Consider the following 27,661-nt stretch of genomic DNA (forward strand, 5'->3'; position numbering starts at 1 on the left):
ATTCATGTGTTGAAGCCCCAACCCCCAGTGTGACTGTTGGAGATAGGGCCTTTATCGAGGTAATAATAGTTAAGTGAGATCATAATGGTGGGGCCCTAATCCAATAAAACTGTGTCCTGGGGTGCTTGGGTGGCTCAGTTAAGCATCCAGTTTCAACCACAGGTCATGATCTTTCCATTCCTGAGTTTGAACCTCCTGTCTGGCTCCATGCTGACAGCTCAGAGCCTGGATGGAGCCTGTTTCAGATTCTGTATCTCCCTCTGTCTCTTCCCCTCCCCCACTTGTGTTCTGTCTCTCTCTCTCTCTCAAAAATAAATAAACATTTAAAAAAAATTAAAAACAAACAACTGTGTCCTTATAAGAAGAGAGACACTAGAGAGACATCTCTTTCCCCAGACATGCATGGAGGACACAGCTGTCTACAGGCCAGCAAGAGATACCTCACCAGAACCTCACCAATTCTGATACCACCTTGATACTGAACTTCTGGCTGCCAGAACTGTGAGAAAATAAATTTCTACTTTTTAAACCATCCAGTCCTTGGCATTTTGTTAAGGCAGCCTGAGCTAACTAGTAACAGCTTTCAGCAGCTACAGGGCATCATGTTTCCTCTTTCATCCATAACAGGTACGAGAAACCATCTTTGTCCTAAAATCTCTGGCAGTAGACCTAAGGTGCACTCTGTTGGACAAGTTTAGTCACATACTTACCTCTAAACCAATCACTGTACCCATAGGTTTGGAATGTGGCTGATTGGCTTAGCATAGATTAAACAGTTCACCTCTAGTTTCAGCCAGGTCTCGTGTGGCTTCTCTACAAACTCAAAGATTTCAAATACACGAGCTATTTATTAGTGGGGAGTGAGTGCTCAGGAGGCCACTAATAAATGATCACTAATGTGAGTCACAACTTCAGATGGACCAATTAGCTGTTAACATTCCTTTACTCAAATGTTGTTAGTTTTCTTTTCCATTTTTTTCTGTTCCTCCTTTTCTCAAGTTCCCTACCTTGCAGCCTTTTCACAAAGAGAGCATCAGGGATTCGGGTGGGGGGTGCCTGGTGGCTCGGTCGGTTAAGCATCTGACTCTTTCTGCTCAGATCATGATCTCATGGTCATGAGATCAAGCCCCACATCGGGTTCTATGCTGGACATGCGCCCTGCTTAAGATTCTTGCTCTCCCTCTGCCCTTCACCCCAACTTACTCTCGCTCTCTCTCTCAAAAAAAAAAAACAAAAACAATTTTTTTTTAAAGTTATTAAGAAGAGAGTATTGGGAAAGGACTCACTGAACAATTTTCCCTTCCACCACAAACTCACCTGTTCTCACTCATCAGAGGATGAGATTGTTCTTGACATCTTACATAGTTAACATGTTTTTGGTGTACTTAATTCCCCACCCTTCCTCCCACTTCTTGAAATTTGTTTGTCAACCATCCATCTCTTTCCAGTATTTTCATTCTATTTTTTTTTTCAATATTAGGTTTTCTCTCATTCTACAAAGATACTCAAGATTCTCTGCATCTTAACAAATAACTCTTCTTTGATCTAGGTGACACCTCAAGATTTAGTCAAGTTCTCTCTTTTCCTTTCCACCGCCTATCAGACTCATCTCTATTCACTACCTCCCCTACTCATATTGACCTACTTATCCCTCAACTCTGCCTTCTGCTGGCACAGCCAGGATCAAAACACTTTGATAAAGGTCATCATTGATCTCTGCTTCCAAAACCTGTTATTTTTAGTTTCTTTTAGTGTTCTTTAGTATTTGATCACAGAAGCTGATTCTTCTTCCTGTACCCGTCTCCTAAGTGTTGTATTACTATGAGTTCCATCTGTCTCATTTTTTCTCTTGGTCAATTCATCATGACTTCAGCCACCACCTGGAAACCAGTGATCTGTCTCCCAAATCTACATCTCTAGTGCCTACCAGCTACCTAAATTCATATTGCAATACCCATTTAAATATATTGTGGGATCCTTAAAATTTGTTATGTGCAAACAATCTATCTTCTCTTCTCTACCACTGTCCCACCATTGTCATAACCTTTTTTCTGAATTCTGTCGTGAATAGTCTCATCCTCTACCCAGCTACCCAAGCCAGAAGTTGTGTTTCATGTTTGGTTTCATCCTGCTTTCACATCTAGTCATTAAAAAAACAAAAAAAACAAAACAAAACAAAACAAAACTATTGATTCTGACTCTAAAATATGTCTTGACTTGGCCCCTTCCTTGATTTTCATGCTACTGTCTTCTCTAGCTCCCATGATCTCTGACAAATTCTTATTGTGTGGAACCCTCATTTAATCAGTTCTGTGTAGGAGTGGTTCTCAACCATTGATGTGCACCAGGATCATATATGAAGATTTTAAAAGCTATACATGCAAAGGGGCTCCTGGGTGGCTCAGTCAGTTAAGTGTCCGACTTTGGTAGTTTGGTAGTATAAAACCATCATTATAGTCTTTATAGAATACAAATCTGGTCATGTTGCTCACCTTGTTTAAAACTCTTCAGTTGTTGTCAGTGCCTTTAGAAAAACATTGAAACTGCTTAATTTGGTAGAAAGATTCCTATCTAGCTCCGGCCTAAATTTCCAGCCTTATAAACACCTCCCACCCCTACCCCCACCCCTGTCTGCCCTTCACATCATAGACTGTAAGCATACAAAGTTAATTCTTTTAAATAAACTTTTCATTTTAGAACAGTTTTAGATTTATAGAAAAATTGTGAAAATAGCATAGCTACCATATATTCCATACCAAGTTTCTCCTATTATTAACATCTTATATTAGTATGGTATATTAGTCGCAATTAATGAACCAGTGTCAATACATTACTGTTTACAGTAAAGTACATAGTTTACTTGGATTTTCTTAGTTTTCACCTAATATCCTTTTTCTGTTCCAGAATCTCAGTCAGGACACCACATTGCATTTAGTTGTCATGTCTCCTTAGGTTCCTCTTGGCCCTTACAGTTTCTGAGATTAACTTTTTTTTTTTTTTTTTTTTTTTTTTAATGTTTACTTTGGGAGAGAAATAGAGCATGAGCAGGGGAAGGGCAGAGAGGAAAAGAGAGAATCCTAAACGGGCTCTGCCAGTGCAAAGCCCAACACAGGGCTCAATCCCACAAACCGTGAGATCATGACCTGAGCCAAAATCAAGAGTCCAATGCTTAACCAACTAAACCACACAGGCACCCTTCAGATTACCTTGTTTTTTTTGATAACCTTGATGGTTTTGAAGAGTACTATCAGGTATTTTAAAGAATGTTCCTCAAATGAGGTTTGTCTGATGTTTTTCTTATGATTAGACTGGGGTTATGGGTTTGGGGAGAGGAAGAAGAACACAGAGGCAAAGTGCCATTCTCATTACATCATGTCAAGAATACATACTATCGACACACCTAGGTGGCTCAGTCAGTTCAGTGTCTGACTCTTGATTCTGGCTCAGGTCATGATTTCGTGGTTTGTGGAACTGAGCCCCAAGTCAGGCTCTGTGCTAACAGCATGGAGCTTACTTGGGATTCTCTCTCTCCCTCTCTCTCTCTGCCCCTCCCCACTCATTCTCTCTCTCTCTCTCTCTCTCTCTCTTTCTCTCTCTTTCTCTCTCTTTCTCTTCCTCTCTCTCCCAAAATAAACATTAAAAAAAGAATACATACTATCAACATGACATCACTGTTGATGTTAACTTTGATTACCTGAGTTAGTGTTTGTCAAGTTTCTCTACTTCAGAGTTAACTTTCTTCCCCTTTCCATACTGTACTCTTTTTTTAAAAAATAGTTTTATTTATTTCTGAGAGAGAGACAGAGTGTGAGTGGGAGAGGGGGCAGAGAGAGAGGGAGACACAGGATCCGAAGCAGGCTCCGGGCTCTGAGCTGTCAGCACAGAGCCCGACACGGGACTCCAACTTGGGAACCTCGAGATCCTGACCTGAGCTGAAGTCGGACGCTTACCCAACTGAGCCACCCAGGTGCCCCTCCATACTGTACTCTTTAGAAGGAAGTCACTCTGTGCAGCCTGCACTTAAGGAATAAGAAGTTATGGTCCACCCCTTGAAGATGGAGTATCTACATAAGTTATTTGGAATTCTTCTGCATGGGAAATTTGTCTCCTTTCCTTCATTTATTTATTTAATCAATCATTTATATCCATATGGACATATGGATATTTATTTTATTTGGGGGTTATAACCCAAACTATTTTGTTGCTCATAGTGTTTCAGCTTTGGCCCCATTAGGAGCTCTTTCAGTTGGCTCACATGTCCCTTTAACATACCTCTTTCATTGTGGGGTTTGGGGGTTTGTTTGTTTTATTTTATTTTTGAGCATGTCCTTACTTTCTGGCACTTATTAGATGCTCCAAACTCATCTTGTATATTCCTTGCCCCAGTCCTAGCATCAGTCATTTCTCCAAGGAGCATTAGTTCCTTTTATTAGAGAATAGTAGTAGAAACCAAGATCTGGGTGCTTCATGTGCTTGTTGCTACTGGGATGTGGTTACTTCTAGGCCTTCTCAGCCAGCAGAGTAAGGAAATATATGTATATATCCTAACTTGCTAACATGTATATACATATCTACAAATATTTCTATATATGACATCTGTATTTATATAAAGCTATACATGAGTTCATACTGATGATTCCATTTCTAATCCATTACCACATGTATCATTCCAAGCTTCTTCCCTTTGTTTGTAACCTTCCATTCCCAGTGAGAAACCTGGTTCCCACCATCTACTATTTTTTTTCTTAATTGTTCAATTCCAGTGTGTTTTTATAGTGCTTTCAGAATTGTTAACCCTTTTTCAGCTGGATTACAGTGTTTATTATACTTCTTGCCTTTAGTTTTAAAGACTAATTCATTTTCAAAGTTACCTTATTAGCATCCTTTTCCAAATTAATTTTTATTTCCTGAATGTACCATATGCTTTCACACTTTTTTGTCTTTAATTGTGCCAGTCCCTCTGCCTGAAATGTCCTGGCTTTTATCTTTATCTCCTTGGAATATTGCCACTCATTCTTCTAGACCCAGCGCAGATTTTGCCTCCACCCAGAAACTTTCCTGGCCACTACCAATAGCCTTTAATCATTCATTCTTCTCTGCTCTAATAGCACCTTGTACCCACTTTTACCACACATGCGTCAGGACTCCTTGTTTGCATCTCATTCTTCTTCACTGGATGGTAAGATCCTTAAGGTCAGAAACCAAATGGATTTGTCCCTGGATTGCCAGGACTTAACAGTAGTGGATATTGTATCTTAGAATCCTCTTGGATGAAAAAATAACAGAAAACCTAATAGTGGCTAAAATATATAAGGACTTATTTTCTTACCTAGCAAGAAGTCCAGAGGGAAGGTGGTAACTAACATTGGTTTACCTGTTCAGGGTTGCCATCAAGAATCAGATCCTTTTCCTCCTTTGTACATAGCATTGCATCTAAGTTCAGGAAAGAGGTAGGGTGACATTGTGCCAGCAGGATATCCTCTGCCCCCTTTTCCTCTGTAGGAAAGCAACGACATTAGCTCCTTAACAGGTTTCTGTCAGCTAGAACTTGGTGTCTTGTCTCCTCTAGCTGTAAGAGAAGCTGGAAAAGTGAGTTTTTAGGAAGACTAATCTTTTGAATAAGAACAAGATGGTGGAATAATCACAGATGCTCCAAGTAATCACAAGACCACAAGGAAACCAGGGATCTGTTTCCTATTGGATAAAAAGCCTAAGGATAGAAAACCAGTCCAAGAAGACTCTTCAATACAAGAAAAAACCATGAGTGATCCAAGTGGGAACACAGGTAGAAAGCACAGGTTCATCTTTTGTAGAATCTAACATACTCTGGCCATCCACTCTATAATCCTAGACAATTCAATATTCCTCTCTGGAGACCTTCATCTTGTCTTTTCTCATGTAGAAATTGTACCATTCATGTGAATCCTACTTTTTATTCTTTGGCCCCTTTTCTGTTATGCCTTCTGTGGTTTTGCAGTCAGAATTCTCCCTGATAGTCCATGGTGCAGTTTGCCTTGTTTTTTTGCAAGTTGTAACTAGTTGTAGTTCTTTAAAGTAGAATTTACACAGTGCTATAGCTTCTGCTTACCTAAATTCCATGTTATTTTGAAATTATAGAAATACATTCATTTGGACACCTTTATTCACTGATTCTGTATTTCAGGCTTTTTATACCTAACATCCATTTATGATATAAAGTTTTTATAATATTCCATTTTGTAACAGGGGAGCGTTATTGATACATTAGTCCAAAATGTGACTGGGTAAATCCTGTATATGTGTACAAGTACCTTCTGCCATCTGCTACACCTAGGGATAGAGACCTTTGCAATGAACAAAAAGCAGAAGTCTCGTTAACAGATGAACTACATCAATCTCATCCATGTGCATTTTTTACTAACACTTGTCGAGACTGATAGCACATAAAGTATGCATGTAACTTAGTACCCTTTCTCAGCCCACCAAATCTAATTAATGCCTCCAGAGGTTACCATAGTGCACACAAATGTGAAATGCCAGGTGAATGAGTTAAAACAGATTTCATTCTGGTCCAGCATAATGATTTTGGAAACAACTTCCAGTGTAAATAGAATGGTATATCCTTCAGATGTTTAGGATTGAGGCCCCTTTAAGATGGGCTGACATGAAATCCCTTAAAGAACTTGTGAGTCCCAGTAGACCCTCGTGAGTACATGGTGTGGCCCCCTTTAAGGGCAGTCATAGTGACCAAACACTGAGCATGAGATTTCCATTTTGAAGCTGCAAAGTGACTGATGTCATGGTGTGATCAAAGTGCTCTGCAAATACTTACTGTAATTATTGTTGTTGTTCTGTTCTTGCTAATAGCCTTATTTATACCCTGAAATTATAATCATCCATAGAAAGATTAAAACAAGATGTATAAGTTTTCTGAGCTGTTTGCCTCACAGATGGTCACCCTTGGAGTTCTTAGAAATTGCCAGGGTTAATTGAAGCTTTAGTTTTCACTGCAGTGTAGTTGATACTTAAGTGTTTCTTACCTGTCGGCTTTCACTATCCAAAAACAGTACAACAATAGCACTTTAATTTGCTCTCATTAATGCTAGCCTCTCAGGTAATGTTAGTGCAGTTTTATCTAGATGATGTTTGTTCCTCTGAATGAAACCTTTGTACCAGCTTCCCAACTGAGAAGAAAAGCTAAACAGTGACAAAGGTAAAAACACAAATGTCTCGCTAATTTATCTTTTAAGATGCTCAGAACCCAGGAAACATCAAAGGGGAGTTAACTTTTAAGTGGAGGGGAGGCATTTAGTGTATGATTAACAGCAGTTTCTTTTCCTGTGATTTCAGTTAGCTGAGACAACTGGGAATCATTCTTGGGGAGCCTAACAAATAGTTTTTGCTTAGAGCCAGCTGAATGCTCCAAGGATAACTGTTACAGATTCACACAAACAGCAGTACTATTTGCTCTAGTTCTTTGGTGCTTTTCTGGTAGTATTGAGATGTGAGACAGCAATCTTAGGATCAAGCTTAGATAGAAGGCAAGTAAGGTCCTCCTTTGCCTCTAACCCTCAGCTGTGTAAAAGTAGAAGACCAGCGAGAATAAAATGGGTATTAAAATGTTACGTTATTTAGGTGATACAAGAGCTCTTTGCCTGTATCTTGAGATTTGAGTATTGGCAAAAGTGTAACGATGCTTTCCTAAATCTGGGGACTAGTGTCTCCCACTGGAATTGCTTGCTATTTAATTAAGGCCCAAGAGAAGAAACAGAATTGCAAAAAATGAAGGAGGCCTCCTTAAATCAGTCAGAGCAAATTAGCAACCCCAGTAAAGACTGGAGAATCAATGCTGTAATCCTTCTTGCTTGCAGGTATGATGTACAAAAGTAGAAGGCAAATGGGTGATTTATATGTATGTGAATAACAAAGATGTAAAAACAACATGCAATGAAAGGTAGAGCGTGGACTCTCCAGTTAGACTGCTTGAGTTCAAATTAAAGCCTCATCAGTTATGGGTTGGGTGACCATTAAGCATGTTAGTTTTATGTCATCCTGTATGGGTTTTTCCTTTGTAATGTGGGTATAAAAATAATGCCCTGTGATAGGGAAATAGAGGTTAAATAAGATAATACATGTAAAGTGCTTGGAATAGGGTCTCACACATGGCAAATACTTAACTTTTTTATTAGTTGAGATTTACATGAAAGATAAATTGGGATCAGTGCTTTTACTTCCTCAAATATTTTTTTCAGTTTTCAAAATTTAGTATGGAGTGTTTCCTTCAACTGAAGTTATTCTTTTTACTTAAAAAGTACTTAAAACTATTATTCTATAAAAATTAAATTTTCAGTTATTTAAGAAACACTTTTTCATGTTTGTAATATGAAATATCCTTGTACATCTTACATATTCTGGTAGAATATGGTATAGTTTGTTGGTATGGTAAAACAGATGGGTGAGTCATTGTGAAAAGGGCTCCATTTTAGTAGAAAGCAAAGCCTTTTGCCAAAATCGGAGGTAGGGCAGAGATCTTCCTTCTATACCAAGGCTTCTTCTTTTGCTATGCACAAGTGATTAGCCCAGCAGAGTGGTATTAAAACCATCTTCTCCTTGGCTTGTCATACTGTATGTGGAACCTGAGGCATTTTGTACATTTGTGCTTTTCCTTGCATTCTAAAATAGGTCCACACTTAGCTGTATCTACGCTGGCAGAAAGTCTGTCAGCATTTCATGGCATACCTCTGTGTACTTACAACTAAAAAGTATAATGTTGTAGATAATAAAATTCTGATATTTACTCTGATGAATTCTGATATCACTCTGATATTTATCTGAGCTTCAGTTCCTTTTTGGATCTGTTCCTTAGTGATTTCTTTAGCCAATTAACTACTCATGACTGAGTCGTGGCATTGAAATCTCAGAGGGCCATGGCCCTGAAGTCATGCTCATTCTGTTTCACTTTGACCTTGACAAGACTCGATAGGAAGAACCACTATGGGATGGTGAGCTGCAAGTAGGAACCTATAGGCAAAGTAAGTAAAAGAAAGTAAAGTAAAAAGTAAATAAAATACCGTATGATTTTATGGACTAGAATTTGATATGGCAGAATTGGTTTGAGCTAAGTTAAATGAAGGGTGAAGACCACAAAACTCTTTCAGGTGCTTCCAACAATAAACAAAAACTTTCTAAACACCAAACAAGGGTTTGTGAAGATTTTTGTTACCTTCATTTTTCTCTTCTCTGAACTAAAGGAACTCAGACTAAATATCAGCCTTAGCAATTAAAGCACACTAAAACACGTCTAAGAAACTCTTACTTAGGCTTCTCCCTTTTAGATACCCTCAAGTTTTATTTCTGACAAACACTTGATAACTTGAAACTACAATGAGAAGCGCTAAGTCTATGAGAAAAGCTGCATTGTAACAGTGTAGCCAATATTCAAACAATTCAAATATACACTTGTTCTACTTATCAGAGTTATGCTGGCCTCATAAAACAAAATGGTAAGTGTTCTCTCCTCTATTTTCTGAAAGACTCGGCGTAAGATTTTGTTATTTCTTCCTGAAGTGTTTGATATTCACTAGTGAAGCCATTGGAGCTTGCAGTTTTCTTTGTAGGCAGGTTTTTTGTTTTTTATCATGGTAAAATATATATAAAATTTAACATACATTTTAATCTTTTTTTTTAGTTTATTCGTTTTGACAGACAGCGTGCACGCGGACATGTGTGCAAGTGGGGTGGGGCAGAGAGAGTCCCAAGTGGGGCTCAATCCCACAAACTGTGAGATCATGACCTGAGCTGAAATCAAGAGTTGGATGTTCACTGATATGAGCTGCCCAGGTGCTCCCCATTTTAATCTTTTTCAAGTATACAGTTCAGTGACATCAAGTATATTCACGTTGTTGTGCAGATATCACAACTATCCATCTCTAGAGCTTTTTCCCCAACTGAAGCTATATACCCATTAAACACTTAACTTCCCATTCTCTCATCCTGGTAGCCCACCACCATTCTACTTTCTGCCTCGATGAATTTTTAACTATTTTAGGAACTTCATGTAAGAGGAATGATGCTACATTTGTCCTTTTATGATTGGCTTATTTTACGTAGCATAATTTCTTCAAGGCTCATCCATGTTGCAGCATGCATTGAAATTCCCTTCTTTTTAAACTGAATAATATTCCATTTTACGTATATGTTATTTTGTTTATCCATTCATCTTTTGGTAGACACTCAGGTTTTTTTCCACCTTTTGTCTATTATGAGTAATGTTGCTATAAACATGATGTACAAATATCTCTTCAAGTCCTTCCTTGCACTTACTTTGGGTATACATCCAGAGGTAGAATTGCTGGATTGCACAGTAATACCATGTTTGATATTTTGAAGAATTGCCATACTGTTTTCCACAGCATCTGCACCCTTTTATATTCCCACCACCAATGCACAAAGGTTCTGGTTTCTCCACATCCTTTTTTTTTAAATAATAGCCATCCTAATGGGTATGATGTTTATTTTGCTTTTAATTACAAATTAAATTTATTTAATAAATTTAGGGCTATTTGAATTTTTTTTCTTGTGCTGTTTTGGTAAGTTATTGCTAAATTGTGGTTTTGATGGCATTTATCTCATCTAATAAATGGAATATAATTTTTTGTAATACTTCATTATTAGCTTTTCAATGCCTATAGGGTCTGTGGTGATGCCTCCTATTTTATTCCTGTTATTGGAAATTTGTGGTTTTTTTTTCATTTTTTTTCACATTAGATGAGTAATGTGCTGAGGTCATAACAAGGTTTGAGGGAAGCACATGTCACACAACACAACAGCATGAACACCCAATCCTTACACTTAAGAACTACAAAAGGATCCAGAAATTTGCATTGTTTGAGACACAAGTGTTGGAGATTAGTCTTGCCAGAAGCTTATCAGTCTTATTAATCTTTTCAAAGAATCAGCTTTGACTTTGATTTTCCCTGTTTTGTCCATTTTCTGTTTCATTGATTTCTGCCCTTATTTTTTTTAATATTTATTTGTGTGTTTGTTTCAAGTATTTATTTTTGAGAGAGAGGAGAGAGCACAAGCAGGGGAGGGGCAGAGAGAGAGGGGGAGACAGAATCGGAGGCAGACTCCAGGCTCTGAGCTGTCAGTGCAGAGCCAACGCCACTGGGTCTCAAACCCACAAGCCCTGAGATCATGACCTGAGCCGAAGTCAGACACTTAACTGACTGAGCCATCCAGGCGCCCCAATGTTTTATTTATTTTTGAGAGAGAGAGAGGTATAATGCAAGCAAAGGAAGGGCAGAGAGAGAAGGAGACACAGAATCCAAAGCAGGCTCCCAGCTCCCAGCTGTCAGCAGAGCTGCTATGTAGGGCTCGAACTCAGAAACTGTGAGATCATGACCTGAGCTGATGTCAGACATTCAACCACCAAGGTGCCCCCATTTCTGCTTTTAGTTTCTGTTGTTTCATTCTTTCCACTTACTTTGCATCCCATTTACTATTTTTCTAGCTTCTTAAGATTGAAACTGGATCATTGATTTGAGATCTTTCTTTCTTTCTAATAGAAGCATTTAAAACTATCAATCTTCCTCTAAACATAGGTACATCCTATAAGTTTTGATATTTTAACATTTCATTGTTATTTAGTTCCACATATTTTCTAATTTACCTTAAGATTTACTAACTCATGTAAATCTTTGACCTATATGTTGTTTAGATGTGTGTTGCTTAATTTCTAAGTACTTGGGAAAATTTCTAGATATCTTACCCTTTAAAGTTTGGATTAAAAAAGCAAGAACCAACAATATGCACTTTAAATGTAAGCACACAAATGCATTTAGAATGTGTGTATATATATATATATATATATACGCATATACACATATATATATGTAAGTATATGCGTGTATATATATATATATATATACACATATGCATATACATATACACATATGCGTATATGTAAGTATATATATGTGTATATGCGTATATATATATTTATATATATATATAAACATATGAAATACTGCATAAGACAGCTGGTAGGATTATATTAATCTTAGACAAAGTAGACTTCAAGAAAATAACTATTACCAAAACTCAGGAGGAATATTTATTAATGAATCAATTCATCAGAAATATTAACATTAAACATTGTTAATGGCCAGAAAGCATACTCTGTATGATTTTAATACTTTGGGATTTACTGAGACTTATCTTGTAGAATGGCATATGTGGTCTGCCTTGGAAGATATTTGCCAATGCACATTCACAAAAATGTGCATTCACAAAAATTCTCAACAAGATAGTAGCAAACCAGATCCAACAATACATTAAAAGAATTATTCACCATGATCAAGTGGGTTTTATTCCTGGGATGCAGGGCTGGTTCAATATCCGCAAATCAATCAGTGTGATACATAAAAGAAAGGATAAAAACCACATGATCCTCTTAATAGATGTTGAAAGGCATTTGACAAAATACAGCATCCTTTCTTCTTAAAAACCTTCTTTTTGAGGAATAGAGTAGGGATTTGAGTAGGGATAGAAGGATCATACCTCAAGATCATAAGAGCCAAATATGAAAGGCCCACCACTAATATAATGGGGAAAAACTGAGAGCTTTCCTCCTAACGACAGGAACATGACAAGGATGTCCACTCTCACCACTGTTTTCAACATGATGTTAGAAGTCCTAGCCTCATCAGTCAGACGACGCAAATAAATTAGAGGCATCCAAATCAGCAAGGAGGAAGTCAAATGTTCACTGTTCACAGATAACATGTACTAGATGTAGAAAACCCAAAAGACTCCGCCAAAAAAACCCTGCTAGAATTGATACATGAATTCAGCAAATTCACAAGATATAAAATCAATGTTCAAAAGTTGGTTGCATTTCTATATACCAATAATGAAGCAGCAGAAGAGAAATCAAGGAATCTATCCCATTAACAGTTTCACCAAAAACCATAAAATACCTAGGAATAAACCTAACCAAAGAGGTGAAAAATCTATATACTGAAAACAATAGAAAGCTTATGAAAGAGATTGAAGACACAAAAAAAATGGAAAAACATTCCACATTCATGGATTGGAAGAACAAATATTGTTACAATGTCGATACTACCCAAAGCAATCTACATATTCACTGCAATCTTGATGAAAATAACACCAGCATTCTTCACAGAGCTAGAACAAACAATCCTAAAATTTGTATGGAACCAGAAAAGCCAAAGAAATAGCCAAAGTAATGTTGAAAAAGAAACCCAAAGCTGGAGGCATCACAATTCCAGACTTCAAACTATATTACAAAGCTGTAATTATCAAGACAATATGGTACTGGCACAAAAACAGACAAATAGATCATTGGAATAGAATAGAGAACCCAGAAATGGACCCACAAATCTATGGCCAGCTAATCTTTGACAAAGCAGGAAAGAATATCCAGTGGAAAAAAGACAGTCTCTTCAGCAAGTGGTGCTGGGAAAAGGACAGCGGCATGCAGAAGAATGAACCTGGACCACTTTCTTACACCATACACAAAAATAAACTCAAAATGGATGAAAGACCTAAATGTAAAACAGGAAACCATCAAAATCCTAGAGAAAACAGACAACAACCTCTTTGACTTTGGCTGCAGCAACTTCTTACTTGACATGCCTCTGGAGGCAAGGGAAACAAAAGCAAAAATGAACCATTGGGACCTCATCAAGATAAAAGGTTTCTGCACAGCAAAGGAAAAAAAAAATCAGCAAAACTAAAAGGCAATCAATGGAATGGGAGAAGATATTTGCAAATGACATATCAGATAAAGGGTTACTATCCAAAATCTATAAAGAACTTATCAAAATCAACACCCCCAAAAAACAAATAATCCAGTGAAGAAATGGGCAAAAGACATGAATAGACACTTTTCCAAAGAAGACATCCAGATGGCTAATAGACACATGAAAGGATGCTCAACATCAACATCACTCATCATCAGGGAAATCACCAATCAAAACCACAATGAGATACCACCTCACACCAGTCAGAATGGCTAAAATTAACAACTCAGGCAACATCAGATGTTGGCAAGGATGTGGAGAAAGGGGAACCCTTTTGCACTGATAGTGGGAATGCAAACTGGTGCAGCCACTCTGGAAAACAGTGTGGGGTTCCTCAAAAAATTAAAAATAGAACTACTCTGCAACCCAGGATTTGCACTACTAGGTATTTATCTGAAGGATACAGGAGTGCTGTTTCAAAGGGGCACATGCACCCCAATGTTAATAGCACTATTGACAATAGCCAAAGTGTGGAAAGATCCCAAATTTCCATCTAGTGATGAATGGATAAAGAAGATGAGGTATATATTTATGATGGAATATTACTTGGTGATCAAAAATAATGAAATCTTGCCATTTGCAACAACATGGAAAGAACTAGTGTATTACATTAAGTGAAATAAGTCAATCAGAGAAAGACAAATACATGATTTCACTCATATGTAAAATTTAAGAAACAAAACAGATGGGGCGCCTGGGTGGCTCAGCCGGTTAAGCGTCCGACTTCAGCTCAGGTCATGATCTCACGGTCTGTGAGTTTGAGCCCTGCATCAGGCTCTGTGCTGACAGCTCAGAGCCGGGAGCCTGCTTCAGATTCTGTGTCTCCCTCTCTCTGCCCTTCCCCTGCTCACGCCTCTGTCTCTCTCTCTTTCTCTCAGAAGTAAATAAACATTGGGAAAAAAAATAGATGAACATAGGGGAAGGGAAGCAAAAATAATATAAAAACAGGGAGGGAGACAAACCATAAAAGGCTCTTAAATATAGAGAACAAACTGAGGGTTGCTTGAGGGGTATTGGGAAGGGGTGAGGGGCATTAAGGAGGACACTTGTTGGGATGAGCACTGGGTGTTATATGTAAGCGATGAATCACTAAATTCTATTCTGAAATTATTATTACACTATCTGTTAACTAACTTGGATTTGAATTAAAAATCATTATAATAATAAAAATAATAATCAGTCTTTAAAAAATACAAATAAAATAAAACAGAATCCTTACCCTCAAAACATCAAAATCTAGATGGTCAAATCATGCAAATACACACAAAAAGTTAACAAGTTAATGCCTTCTGAGTGGTGTAGCCTGGTAGATCCCCCAACAGTCAGAGGAAGATGTCTCTGTGTATTGGGCTGGCCCAGGACGACGCTGTAGAGAAGGTGGGACAGGGTTATAAGGGATCCATTAAGACGCAAGAGTAGATAGGGCAAAGGACAAAGAGGAAGAGGAAGAGCACTCCATGCAGGAGGAAATCATTAGCCGCAAGGGGGGAGACACTAATAAAAAAGAAAGGAAGAAAAAAAAAAAGAACAAATGTGCATTCAGCTGTTATTAGGTATAGTGTTCTTTATATGTGTCATTTAGGTGTTAATTCTTCCATATACTTATTCTTGATAGTTTGTTTCTGAATGTTCTTTTTATTACTGGGAGAGGGGTATCGAAATCTTGAAGAATTACTGTGAATTTGTTAATTTATCCTTTTAAAAAGTTTTGTTCATTTTTGCTTCATGTATTTTGAAGCTCTGTTATTATGTACATGCACATTTAGGATTGTATGTATTGATAAATTGGCTCACCATTATTAAATGTCCCTTTTTATATCTGTAATACTCTTTTTTGTGTGTTAGTCTACTTTGTTATTAAATAACAAAAATTCAACTAATAAATTATAAAGATCAAGTTGGCTTTATTAACCAATTCACAAATCAGGCAGCATCCCATCTAGCAGGTAGAAAGATCTGAAGGGATACAGAAAGGAAAAGGTTTTTGAAGGTAAAGAGGGAGCAGAAAAAAGGAAATTATTAGCAAAGAATCCATTGTTTTAGGCAAGGTTGCCCTCCTAAGGAGAAGTGAAAGGGTGTCTCAATAAAGTCCCTAGTGCTGACAAGGAAAGTCTCATGCTGACTGATTAAAGGTTACATTTCTGGGGGGTTAAAATTACAGTTAGGTTAGGTATTAAGTCTTATTTTACTGACTTGGGGCCTTACCCTAAGTGATGCCATTTGGGTCTGTGGTTTTATTTTTAACACTATTAATATAGCTCTGCCAGTTTTCTCATGCAGCATTTGCTTAGTATCTCTTTTTATTTTAATTTAGTTGTATTTTTATATTGAAAGTGCTTTTCTTATAGACAATATGTGGTTGAGTCTTGCTTTTTCATACAAATTGACAATCCATGTCTTTTAATGGGAATCCATTTACATTTAATGTAACTGTTGATATAGTTGGGTTTAAATATGCCATCCTAGGGGTGCCTGGGTGTCTTAGTCGGTTAAGCATAACAGTCTTGATTTCAGTTCAGGTCATGATCCCGGGGTCATGGGATCAAGCCCTGCATCAGGCTCTGCATTGAGCATGGAGCCTGCTTAAGATTTTCTGTCACCCTCTGCCTGTGTCCCCCATTTGCATGCTCTCTCTCTAAAACAAAAAAATAAATAAAAATAAATTTAAAAAGATAAATATGCCATCCTAGTATTTGTTTTCTAATTGTCTCTTTTGTTTTTAGTTTCTCTGTGCTTCCTTTCCTGCCTCTTTTGGGTGAATGGAATATTTTTAGCTATACTTCTTTGTCTTATTTCAAATAAAAATACTACTTGGGGCACCTGGGTAGCTCAGTCAGTTAAGCATCCCACTCTTGATTTCCTCTCAGGTTATGATCTCACAGTTTATAAGTTCGAGCCCCTGTCAGGCTCCACACTGACAGCGCGGAGCCTGCTTGCATTTCTCTCATTTCTCTCTTACACTCTCTCTCTGCCCCTCCCCTGCTCGCATTCAAAATAAATAAATAAACACTAAAAAAAATACTGCTTATTCATGCAGTTTCATGTATTTTGAAGCTCTGTTATGTACCCGCATGTACAGCTTTCTGTACCGGAATTCTGTCTGGGGTTGACCTTACCCATCTTTTCTTTTCCCATCACAAAATGAAACTAAGACCTAGTAGACATTAAGCTAACATGATAGTTATAAGACACACACTTTTAAATCACTGTAATCAATGTAACTGGATAGCTGTCTGTATACTGCCACATTCTTCTGTCATGTCCTTCTTCCATGCTGTATGCTGCTTAGGAGCCAGCCTGGAAGATATGAAGTTGTTTCCTTCTTATGAAATTTATGTCAGACAAGGATCATTTTTGTATTATCAGTCAAACAGTTAATTCATGAGCAGCTTGGTGCTGCCCTTAGAAGCTTGCAATTTGGTTAAGGCATTTATATAATTTTATTATGTATTTTTCTATGTTGTATTATGTAAGTGTATCATATTTATATAATAATAAAGATAAAGAGCAATACAAGGCTGTGTGTAACTGTTACAGATAATAAATAAATGAGGTAAAGATGTTTATGTAGTTAATTAGAAAAACAAGCTGCCTAAACAGCTGCCTATAGAGATTCTTGATCATTTATAGTGAGAGAAACTCATATCTTTTTTCCCCTGTCTTCCTCTTTTATATAGATAGATATAGATAAGTATCACATGATTTTTTGAAGATTGAAATTTCATTTTGATTTGGCTTTCCTGGGTGGAAAACGTTTACATCATTTTACACTTTTGAGCATGAATTGCCTCTCTTTCTAGGTGTAATCAGTTTCTACTCTTCAGCATACAGATTTTATGAATAATATTCAGTGCAGAAAGAGAGCTCTAAAAATAATTGTGCAGGTAGGGTTTTGTTAGTCTTACATGGAACACAGGCAGGAGAAAAGAACAAAGGCACATCAGAGGAAAGGTAGTGGTAGGCAGAGCATTTAATTTCATTTGCCTCCACCAAAGAGCTTGCATTTAGCAGAGAAGGAAAAACAAACAAGAAACAGGAGATCTGCAGTAGCTATTGAATGTTTCATTTCTCATCACTGTTAGTCACATTTGAATGGAACCATTACAGTCTTTTTGGTGTATAACTAAGCCTTTCTTTTTCCTCCAAAAAGAAGATCTTGAATTTTATGTTTAAAAGCACAATGAGATGTTTTTGACATTCTGCAGTTCATTTTGAAAATCACAGTCAAAATCCATTGCCTTTCAGTAAGGTGGTAAAGGATGTATATAATACACGTCATTTTTACACGTAATAGTACCTTAGATAGTCTCTAATGTGTATTATGTATACACAGCTTTTAGCATCTCTTTCTATCTGGCAGCTTACAGCATTAGGCTGAATGTTTTGGTGAACAACTGAGTCGGGGTGAAATGCTGAGCAGTAGAACAATGGATTTTTATTATAAAAAGTAAGCTCTTCACAGCTTCTTTCTGATACTTTTCTGTAAAGATTGTAAGCCAACATATTTGCCAGTACATAATTAAGATGGCTAATGTTAAAATTATTCTTCCAGAAATGGAGATGGAATTGACTAACCAACTGATGATTCTCCTCTTGAGCTATGATTTATGTTTTGTACAGGGAAATCTGTTTTGCAAATGTATTACTGACTATTCTTACAAATAAATGTATACAGGGTTGTTATAATTAAGAATTGCTGGGCTCATCTACTACTACAGTATTTACTTATTATTTGACTAAATTTCATATTATTCAGCTCAGCCCAGGGAAGGAGATTTAGTAGGTTTGCTTTCTTATTCTGATACTACTATACTTTGGTTTTCGGTCTAGTGGTTGTGAAATATTCCCTACAAATATGTTTGCTTAGAATCCCCAAAACAAAATAATAAAATCACTTAAAAAAAAAACCTTTTAATACACAAAATTCATATTCTGGGCTGATATGCTTTGGCTGTGTGCTAAAAATTAAATAAACAAATACCAAACAAAGCAAAGTTGGTCAAGGCTATGACTTATGAAGAATACCAGCCAATGGTACAACCCTAAATATTCTTTTTCCTTCTCTTGGCCTGAAAATACTTCAGGAGAGAAGCTATCATACCCATCTTTCATTTAAAAATGATCAGTTTTCATGTCTTAGATTCCAAACCTTTTAGAATAGTTTTTGGCTCTTAGATAAAACAATACACTGTGTAATCCATATTGACTCATTAATCATTTGTAACTTTACAGGTACTGATTAGGATGAATGTGATTTGGAGAAATTCTGTTTCCTGTCTAAGGATAAGAAAGGTGCCACATAGATACCAAAGTGGTAATCACCCAGCGGCCCCTCTGGGATCAAGGATTTTAACTGACCCAGCCAAAGTTTTTGAACACAACATGTGGTGAGTTATGTTTCAAGGTCTAATATATATGCCTGTTAAACATTAACAGTGGTATTATTTTCATTTAGTGCCAAGAAAGGATTTTTAAACTTGATCCGTGTTGTTAAGGTCCAAAGGCAGGGTAACTCATCCTAACTTAAGTGTTGCCAATTCTGAATTTCTTCACAAATGGAATTGGAAAAATGACTTCCCAAGTGCTTTCCTCAGCTTTGGTGTTCTTGCAGACCCTTCCTGCTCACCTCTGGTCCTTAGTACTTGTCAGTCAGCAAACTGTATATTCACCACCTGCTGCTTACTGAGCAGGGAGAACACACTGGTATGACCCTAGTCTGTGCTTTTAGGAAATCCAGCCTCTGTTTGGAAAGATAGATATTTCTAGGAAAAAAATAGATGCAATACATAGCAGCAGATTGTAAGGGCCCAGTGTGTTCTTATAAGACATATACACTGTATGTCTTCTAAGAACAACTCAGTAGTGCAAAACCACTTCTCCTTTGACGCTGGAAGATTCTTCCCCCCCATTTCAGCTTTATTGATGTATCACTGATATATAAAGGAAGCTTTCTTTAAGTGGAGAAATTGAGATCAGGATTATTTATTCTGTCTCCAGTACCTAGAACAGTCCCCGACACATAAATATTTGTGAAGTAATGACTTAGATAGTTAAAGCTGGAATAAGGGCATTCTAGGTGTGTAAAAAGTCATAAAACACAGAGATTGAAAAGTATAAGACATATTCAGGAGACTGTTAACAGGATAGTTTTCCTAAAATAAGGACTCTTAGAAGATTTATAAATGATAAGGTTGGAATGATATAGAGCAGGTATGGGGGTGGGAGCAGGATTGGGTGAGTTCTGGAATTCACAGCTGAAGTGGAAGGCATTCAAGAGCCACTAAAGAGAAATGGCAGCATACATAGGCTATTAACTATTGTATATTTATTTGGTTAACAGTATACTAACTAGATAGATCAGCAGGTAGAACTAGAAGCAGGAAAGGACCAATGAAAGAGAGATCTCAAAGGAAGAATAAATAGAACTTGATGCTTTTGTAGAGTAAAGGAAAAGAAAGCATTTGACTCTGAAGTTTTGATCCAAGATGACTAACTGAAAGTTATTAATTAGTTCCACACTATACAATATGTGGCCACTAGCCAGATGTGGTTATTGAGCACTTGAAACCTAATTAGTCTCAAGTGATATGTGCTGTAACATTTTGAAGACTTAGTATGGGCTCTCTCAGCCTTAGTGCCATCTTTTTGGAAACTTCTGCACCATGAGGAGGAAAAAGCAAATGTTCAGGCTGAAGTGTAAAAGAAGATGAGGTAGAGGTCCAAAGAAACCACTAGCTTGTGAACCCATGGAAGCCACAGGAGCAGAAATAAGGAAAGACAGAGGCGGGGATGCTGTTACAAATTGTTGAACTGCATACCAACTTTCTAGAACTTGATTCAATGGGTCTAGAATGTCCATCACCATCTGATCACAAGGACCACCTTTGAGCGACCCACCTTGTTTATTATACCAAAACAGTTCCTTTTGGTCCTTTGCCGTGGACCCGAGACTTTCAGAAATAATTCTGTTTTCATTTGTGGCTGAATGTAACATGTGTACAATAAATCATCTCTTCTGCTGTCTTAGCTGAAGAAAAAAAACAGTACAGGGGTACCTGCGTGTCTCAGTCAGTTAAGCATCTGAGTCATGATTTTGGCTCAGGTCATGATCTCACAGTTTGTGAGTTCAAGCCCCACATCGGGCTCTGCACTGATAGTGTGGAGCTTGGGTCTCTCTCTCTCTCTCTCTCTCTCTCTCTCTCTCTCTGTCTCTGCCCCTCCCCTGCTCATGTACACTTTCTCTCAAAATAAATAAATAAACATTAAAATAAAAGAAAGTGCAAAAAGAAGAGGTAAAATATATCATTAAAAATTTTTTATACTGAACCACATGTTAAGATGATATTGTTTTGGATATATTGAATTAAATAAAATATATTAAAATTAATTTCATTTCTTTTAGCTTTTTTTAAAGTTTGTTTATCTTGAGAGCGTATGCATGCACATGTGTGTGAGTAGGGGGTGGGGAGGGCAGAAGCGGGGAGGAGAGAGAATCCCAAGCAGGCTCCGTGCTGTCAGCACAGAGCCCAACATGGGACTTGATCCCATGAAACGTGAGATCACAACCTGAGCCAAAATTAAGAGTCAGACACTTAACTACTAAACCACCCAGGCATCCCTCTTTTAGCTTTTTTAAAAATGGCTACTAGAAAATCTTAAATTACATCTATGATTGACATTATATTTTTTTTGCACAGTTGCTGAATTAAACTACTTTGCCTGCCATTACCAGTATGGACAGTTAGAGTAGGCTGTGAGATCATTGCAATTAAACCTCCACAGGAACTTCTGGTCCTAGGCAAGATCTTCGTTTACCAAGTTTTTATTCTTCATTAGAGTCTCGTGATTTAGCGGTCTATGTTCTCTTCTTCTATCTGCTACCACCAGCTCTTTTGTCCAAGGTTCCTGCCTACCCATTTATGTTCTGTTTTGTCATAGACTCTCAGGGAAGCAAGGTTCCTCTGGGTCAATGCCTCTCAAGCATTGTGGGCTAGTACAAGAATCCCTTGGGGAGTTATTATTTCACTAGGTCTAGAGGTATGGCCCAGGAATTTGTAATTTGAAAAAGCTCTTTTAGTAATTCTGTTGAGCAGCCAGGTTTAGGAATCTTTGATCCAGTCCAGTGGTTTTCAAACTTTTCTTTAGCAGTGGAATTTTTTTTCCAGGTGAAGTCTTATCATGGAATCCCAATATTTAAGCGGTAAAAACAAACCTGGTCTTAATGAAGCATGTAGAGGCCTGAGGCACCAACAGCTCCACCTCCCTTTTCCTCTCCCACCGTGCCTCCCTCACTGTAGAAGCCTCATGGCCTCTTAGGGTTCTGTTAATTGAAGTTCGAAAAACCTTAATCTAGTCTCGACAGCTGTCCTTCTCCACAGCATACTCCCTAAAAGGTTGTGCAGCCCATGCCAGGATACTTGTAGTGAACTCTCTCCAAAGGTGGATTCGTACTGTAATAATAAAAATAATTTCCTCCAAAGAAAGAGGAAAGTAAAAGTAGTTGCTTCCTATCATCTCCTCATGTACCTGTTTTGCCGTGGTTGCTTTTTTGTTTGGTTTTTGGGTTTTGGTTTTTGTTTGTTTTTATTGTTTGTTTTTGTTTTTGTTTTTTGCTTAAAGAGAAGATTTGTAAATTAAACTGAAAACCAGAAGACTGGTTTACTTTCCCCTTCCTTCAAGTCCAAGTTCTGTCCAAAAGTTCTGACTTCCTTATTTCCTCCTTTGTAGTTAAGAATGTTTCTTCTCTTGCCGAACTTTGATTTTTAAAAGATGTTTTTAGAAAACTACTGTACCTGTCAGTTCTTTCTCAGAGACGTAAAATTGTCTACAGTTTATTTTTCTGTTTAGCCTCTAATTTAGTTAGTAAGTACTATTTACTCTATATGTGACCCACTTTTTACAAATATTTTTTGAGGAAAAAATAAATATACCCCTTTTTATTCAGTTTCTGATATCCTGAGAAAGAATTGCCCTCCAGCCCATTTCACTAAGAAGCCTGAGTTCTCCAGATAAAGAAGATGGAATGGATCTGAAAAACAAAGTATTCTTCCTTCAACAAAATGAATAAAAAGTAATAAAAGCAAGCAAAACTACCAATAGCAACCAGAAAAGTCCATAAACATGGCAAATTAGTGATCAAGTAAAGAAACTGTAGATTCATATGTGGCTCAGAGTGGTTCCTGACCTCACCTTCATCTCTCAGAAGCAGTACCAGGAAAAGAAGATCAGCTGGCAGATCATTACTAATACTCATTAGCAGCCCAGTAAAGGTTGAAAAAGAACTCTTGAAAATAAATGGTTTTGCCTATGGCAGCAGAATTTAAGGTCTCAGCAGAGCAGGGAAAATCCTGAGGCTCACCATTTTCTGGGGTTCCATGCTGAATTGGGAGAACTATCCCAAGCCCAAGTGAAACCCTTTTAGGAATAGGACACATCTTAACTAGATGAGTGAAACCTAGCATAGGACTTAATGAAAGGAAAGGGAAGGGAAGGGGAAAGGAAGGGAGAAAGAAAAAGAGAGAGAGAGAGAGAGGAGGCATGGGGAGGGGAGGGAAGAGAAAACGGATTTCACACCCTCATAAAGGCTGTCCACTACCCAGTGGAGTTTCCTCCATCTCGCTCAATTCTAAGACCCTCAAAATATAGGAAAGTGGATACAATCTATAACGCTGAGCCTTCAAACTGGGAATTTACAGAGAAAGATAAAGAGGTCTCTGAGTAAGGTTGGGCGTCAAGAGAATTTATCTGCAGAAAAACAGAAAGGAAAGACAGAGGGAGAAAGAACATAGCATGCATTATTGATTCGTTTGCATTTTCCAGTATTTAAAGGAAGTCACAATATGTATTCTGTTTTTTGCCTGGCTTCTTTCACTAAGCATAATTACTTTGAGATTTATCCATGTTGTTGCATGCATCAATAATTCGCTCATTTTCATTGTAGATAAAAGACTCATGAGAGCTTTTTACAAGCTCTCAAAATTCAGTAAACAAAGCTCATAATAAGAATATATAAAAAGCTCCCAAAATTCAACAAGAGCCCAATAAAAATGAGCAAAATATTTGAACAGATACTCCACCAAAGAAGACTCACAGATTAAAAAAAGAAGATACACGGATAATAAGCACATGAAAAGATGATCAGCATCATTAGTCATTAGGAAAGTGAAAATTAAAGTTAACAATGAGGGGCATATGGCTGGCTCAGTCAGTAGAGCATGTGATTTTTGAGCTTCCCATCATGAGTTTGAGCCCCATGTTGGATGTAGAGATTACTTTAAAAATAAATAAATAAATAATAAAAAGCTTTCAAAAAAAAAAAAAGCTAAAGACACAATGAGATACTACTACAAACTTATTAGAATAACTAAAATTCAAAATCCTGTACTGAATATTAGAGAGGATGTAGAGGAACTGGAACTTTCATATACTACTGGTGGGAATATAAAATGGTATAACCACTTTGGAAAACAGCTTAGCAGTTTCTTAAAAAACTAAACATAAACCTGTAATATGATTCAGCCATTCAATTCCTAGATATTTACCCAAGAGAAAAGAATGCATATGTCCGTACAAATACTTATACATGATTATTCATAGCAGCTTTATTTGTAGTAGCCAAATTTGGAAACAACCCAAATGTCCATGAGTAAGTAAATGGACAAATTGTGTATTATATATATATAATATATATAATACATATATATATATATATATATATTATATATATATATATAATGGAATACTACTCAGTAATAAAAAGGAATGAGATATTGATAAACATTGTGTATTATATATATATAATATATATAATACATATATATATATATATATAATGGAATACTACTCAGTAATAAAAAGGAATGAGATATTGATAAACATAACAATATGGATGAATTTCAAAATAATTATGCTGAGTGAAAGAAGCTAAAAATGAAGACTATATATTGTATTCTTAGTGCTACACCAGAAAATGCAAACTAATATATAGAGACAGACAGTAGATCAGTGGTTGTCAGTGGAATTGGGGGTGGTGATGAGAAGGGGAGGGCTGGAAAACAGGAATTTTAAAGGCACACAAGGAAACTTTTGAAGGTGATGGACATATTCATTGTCTTGACTGTGGTGATTGTTTCCTGAGTGCCAACATATGTCGGAACTTCTCAAATTGTACACTTTAAATATGTGCAGTTTACCATATGTCATTTATACTTCAATAAACCCATTAAAATATAGTTATATCCATACATTGGAAAATAATGTAGTAGTTAATAAAAGTAAGAGAGATCTGGGGTGCCTGGGTGGCTCAGTCAGTTAAGCATCCGACTCTTGTCATCGGCTCAGGTCTTAATCCCACGGTCATGAATTCAAGTCCCACACTGGGCTCTACACTGGGCATAAAACCTACTTAAAGAAAAGAGAGATCTACGTATGTTGATATTAAGAGATATCAACAACAAAAAGCAAGTTGCAGAAAAGTATCGCAGGTCTCATTTTAGTAAGGAATTCTTGTGCATGTGCTATATGTGTATATATATCTTTGTTTTTATATACACAGAGAAAAGTCTGGAAATGTCTACATCATACTGTTTATCTCAGGAATGGGCATGAGGATGAGAGGTAGAGATTAAACTTTACATTTTATATGCATTAGTTACTGTTGCAATTTTAAAAGAATGCCCTCCATACACCTATTCCCATCTTACTTTCTACCTGATAAATTCTTTATTCTTTAAAGCTGATTAGAATTCATCTTATTAAAATTTTGAGTTCTACCAAATCTTCTTCATCTTTATGTCTCCAATTCACATTTCAGTGGTTGAAAGATACAGGTTCTCAATAAATGTCTAATGATGGAAGTGGGTATTAGTTTCTTCCAGCAGCTGTGACCTCTATTTAATGGAATAGAGAATATGCAGAATATGCAGAAGTGGGAAGGCATCACTTCTTTCTGTGTGTCTTTTGTAAGTCATTCATTCCTAAGGAAGAAACAGATTTACTAATAAAAATAATCAACGGAAATACTTAACTATAGCCAAAAAGACAAGTGGGCAGCCAGGAGTCATAAGTATAAGTTAGTGTCAATAGTAGAAAAGATTTAATTGAAATTAGTTAAATTATTAGCTGATATACCTGTAATAATTGTATTTCATCCATCTGAGGCTCACATTTGTTTCACTGATTAACATCTCTGAAATCATGATATTTCTTACAACTGATGACATCTTATAATTATAATTGGAATGTTTTTTTTCCTTTCTTACCGGTACAGAAAATAACTGTCTTAGATTTGACGAATTAGGATAATTATAATTCCGAAGTAGTTAATCTTAATTATATATTGTTTTGAGAATTATTGCTCTTATTTTACTAATACACAAACTGAGAGACACAGAAAATTTAAATGACTTTTCACTACCATATATCAAAGTTAACATATAGAACACATAGAATACTTGTTACATTGTTAAAAAATCATTAAGGTTTTTGCTCTACAGATAAATGGGCAGTAGACATAGAGAGTTGATCCAGGAGGAAGTCCATGTGAGCATATGAGGAAATACACAAGAGTAAAAGAAATACAAAATTAAACAATAAGGTACCTTTTTATATCTATTAAAATAGTATCAAAAAAGAAAAGGAGAGAGAAATTTAAGATAACACTCAATTCTGGTTAGCATTGTAAGTTAATATAATGTGTTTAATTATCTTTCTTTTTTTATTTGTGTCATTTGTTCTCTTATTTCCTCTACTAGCTTTTTGGCTATACATCTTTACATTATTTTTTAGATACTATTCTAGAAAATAGTTTCAAACATTTTCATCTCAGAACCTCTTTAGACTCTAATCTTTTGAGGACACTAAAAGAACTTTTATTCATGTGAATTATATCTTGTGATGTTTTCCATGCTAGAAATTAAAACTGAGCCATTAAAAATATTTAATTCATTTTGAAACAACAACAATCCATTACATGTTATATAAATTACATATTTTAATGAAAATATCTATTTGTTCCCCCAAAAGAACGGCATTATTTTAAATGTTTGGAAGTCTCTTTAATGTCTGGTTTAATGGAAAAAGCTAGATTCTCATATCTGCTTCTTCATTCCATCTGTTGTGATATGTTGTTTCAGTTGAATTATATGAAGAGAATTTGGCCACACACAGATATGTGCTAGTAAAAGAGAGGAGTTTTCACATAGCATTTAAAAATAATTGTAGGTATTTTTCCTGATATTATACTAAATCTCAGCAATGCTGGTTTCTTAGTTACAATACAGAATATGAAACCATATTAGTTATAATTCATTGATACATTTTACACTTTGGATATTTTATTTCTGCATCATTTTATAACATTATGCGTGGATAATTTTGAGTAGTTTGATTCTCTGTTTTATGTAAATCTTTCAAATGTTGACACATTTCATTATACAACATTTAAGAATTGCTTTTGTAATATCACCACTTTCTCATCAGTAAAATCTCAAAGTATTGATTGGAAAGCTATCAAATTCATGGGTGGACACAACTTTTGCAAAATCCTAATTTTTGTTTTAAAACACAAGATTTATCTTTGGCAGCAAATATTATTTCTTTTCCTTAACGTGGAAGCACATTTCATTTACTTTTAAGATATGTCAGATACCCAAGTCTGAATAACTAAGTTTGTCTATAGTGGCATTTTCAACTAAAAATAGGATTCCCTGAAAACAAAAAAGCAGATAATTCAGTTCACAACATAAACAACCATACAAATTCTTTTCTGTAAGTCAGTCGTCGTACTTCACAATGCAGAAATGCTTTATGTATGCCTCCCATTTTGTCACATGGAATATTAAACATATGTATAC

At 36.4% G+C, this 27,661-nt stretch overlaps 1 protein-coding gene and 1 non-coding gene across 8 annotated transcripts in view; one reads left to right on the forward strand and one right to left on the reverse strand.

Annotated features, from left to right (window-relative positions):
* The window catches only part of METTL8 (methyltransferase 8, methylcytidine), an 84,970-nt gene that overhangs the window by 22,113 nt on the left and 35,196 nt on the right, over positions 1-27,661 (forward strand). For 5 of the 7 annotated variants that reach the window (XM_019459432.2, XM_053907745.1, XM_053907740.1 and 2 more), the window contains one exon: positions 19,041-19,195. The exons of 1 other annotated variant lie outside the window; for it this stretch is intronic. In XM_019459432.2, the coding sequence (XP_019314977.2) occupies positions 19,053-19,195 (143 nt within the window). In that variant the 5' untranslated portion in view covers positions 19,041-19,052. Of the gene's footprint in view, positions 1-34; positions 628-19,040; positions 19,196-27,661 lie in introns of those variants that run through there. One more of the 7 variants, XM_053907733.1, reaches the window with a different exon arrangement.
* On the reverse strand, positions 10,741-10,849 carry LOC128772787 (small nucleolar RNA U13). Its single transcript, XR_008416940.1, has one exon. It is a non-coding gene; the product is annotated as a small nucleolar RNA U13 (small nucleolar RNA).

Source organism: Panthera pardus, unplaced genomic scaffold (assembly GCF_024362965.1).
Source record: "Panthera pardus isolate Hobbes unplaced genomic scaffold, ASM2436296v1 HiC_scaffold_10, whole genome shotgun sequence".
In the NCBI taxonomy this organism is placed as follows: Eukaryota; Metazoa; Chordata; class Mammalia; order Carnivora; family Felidae; genus Panthera; species Panthera pardus.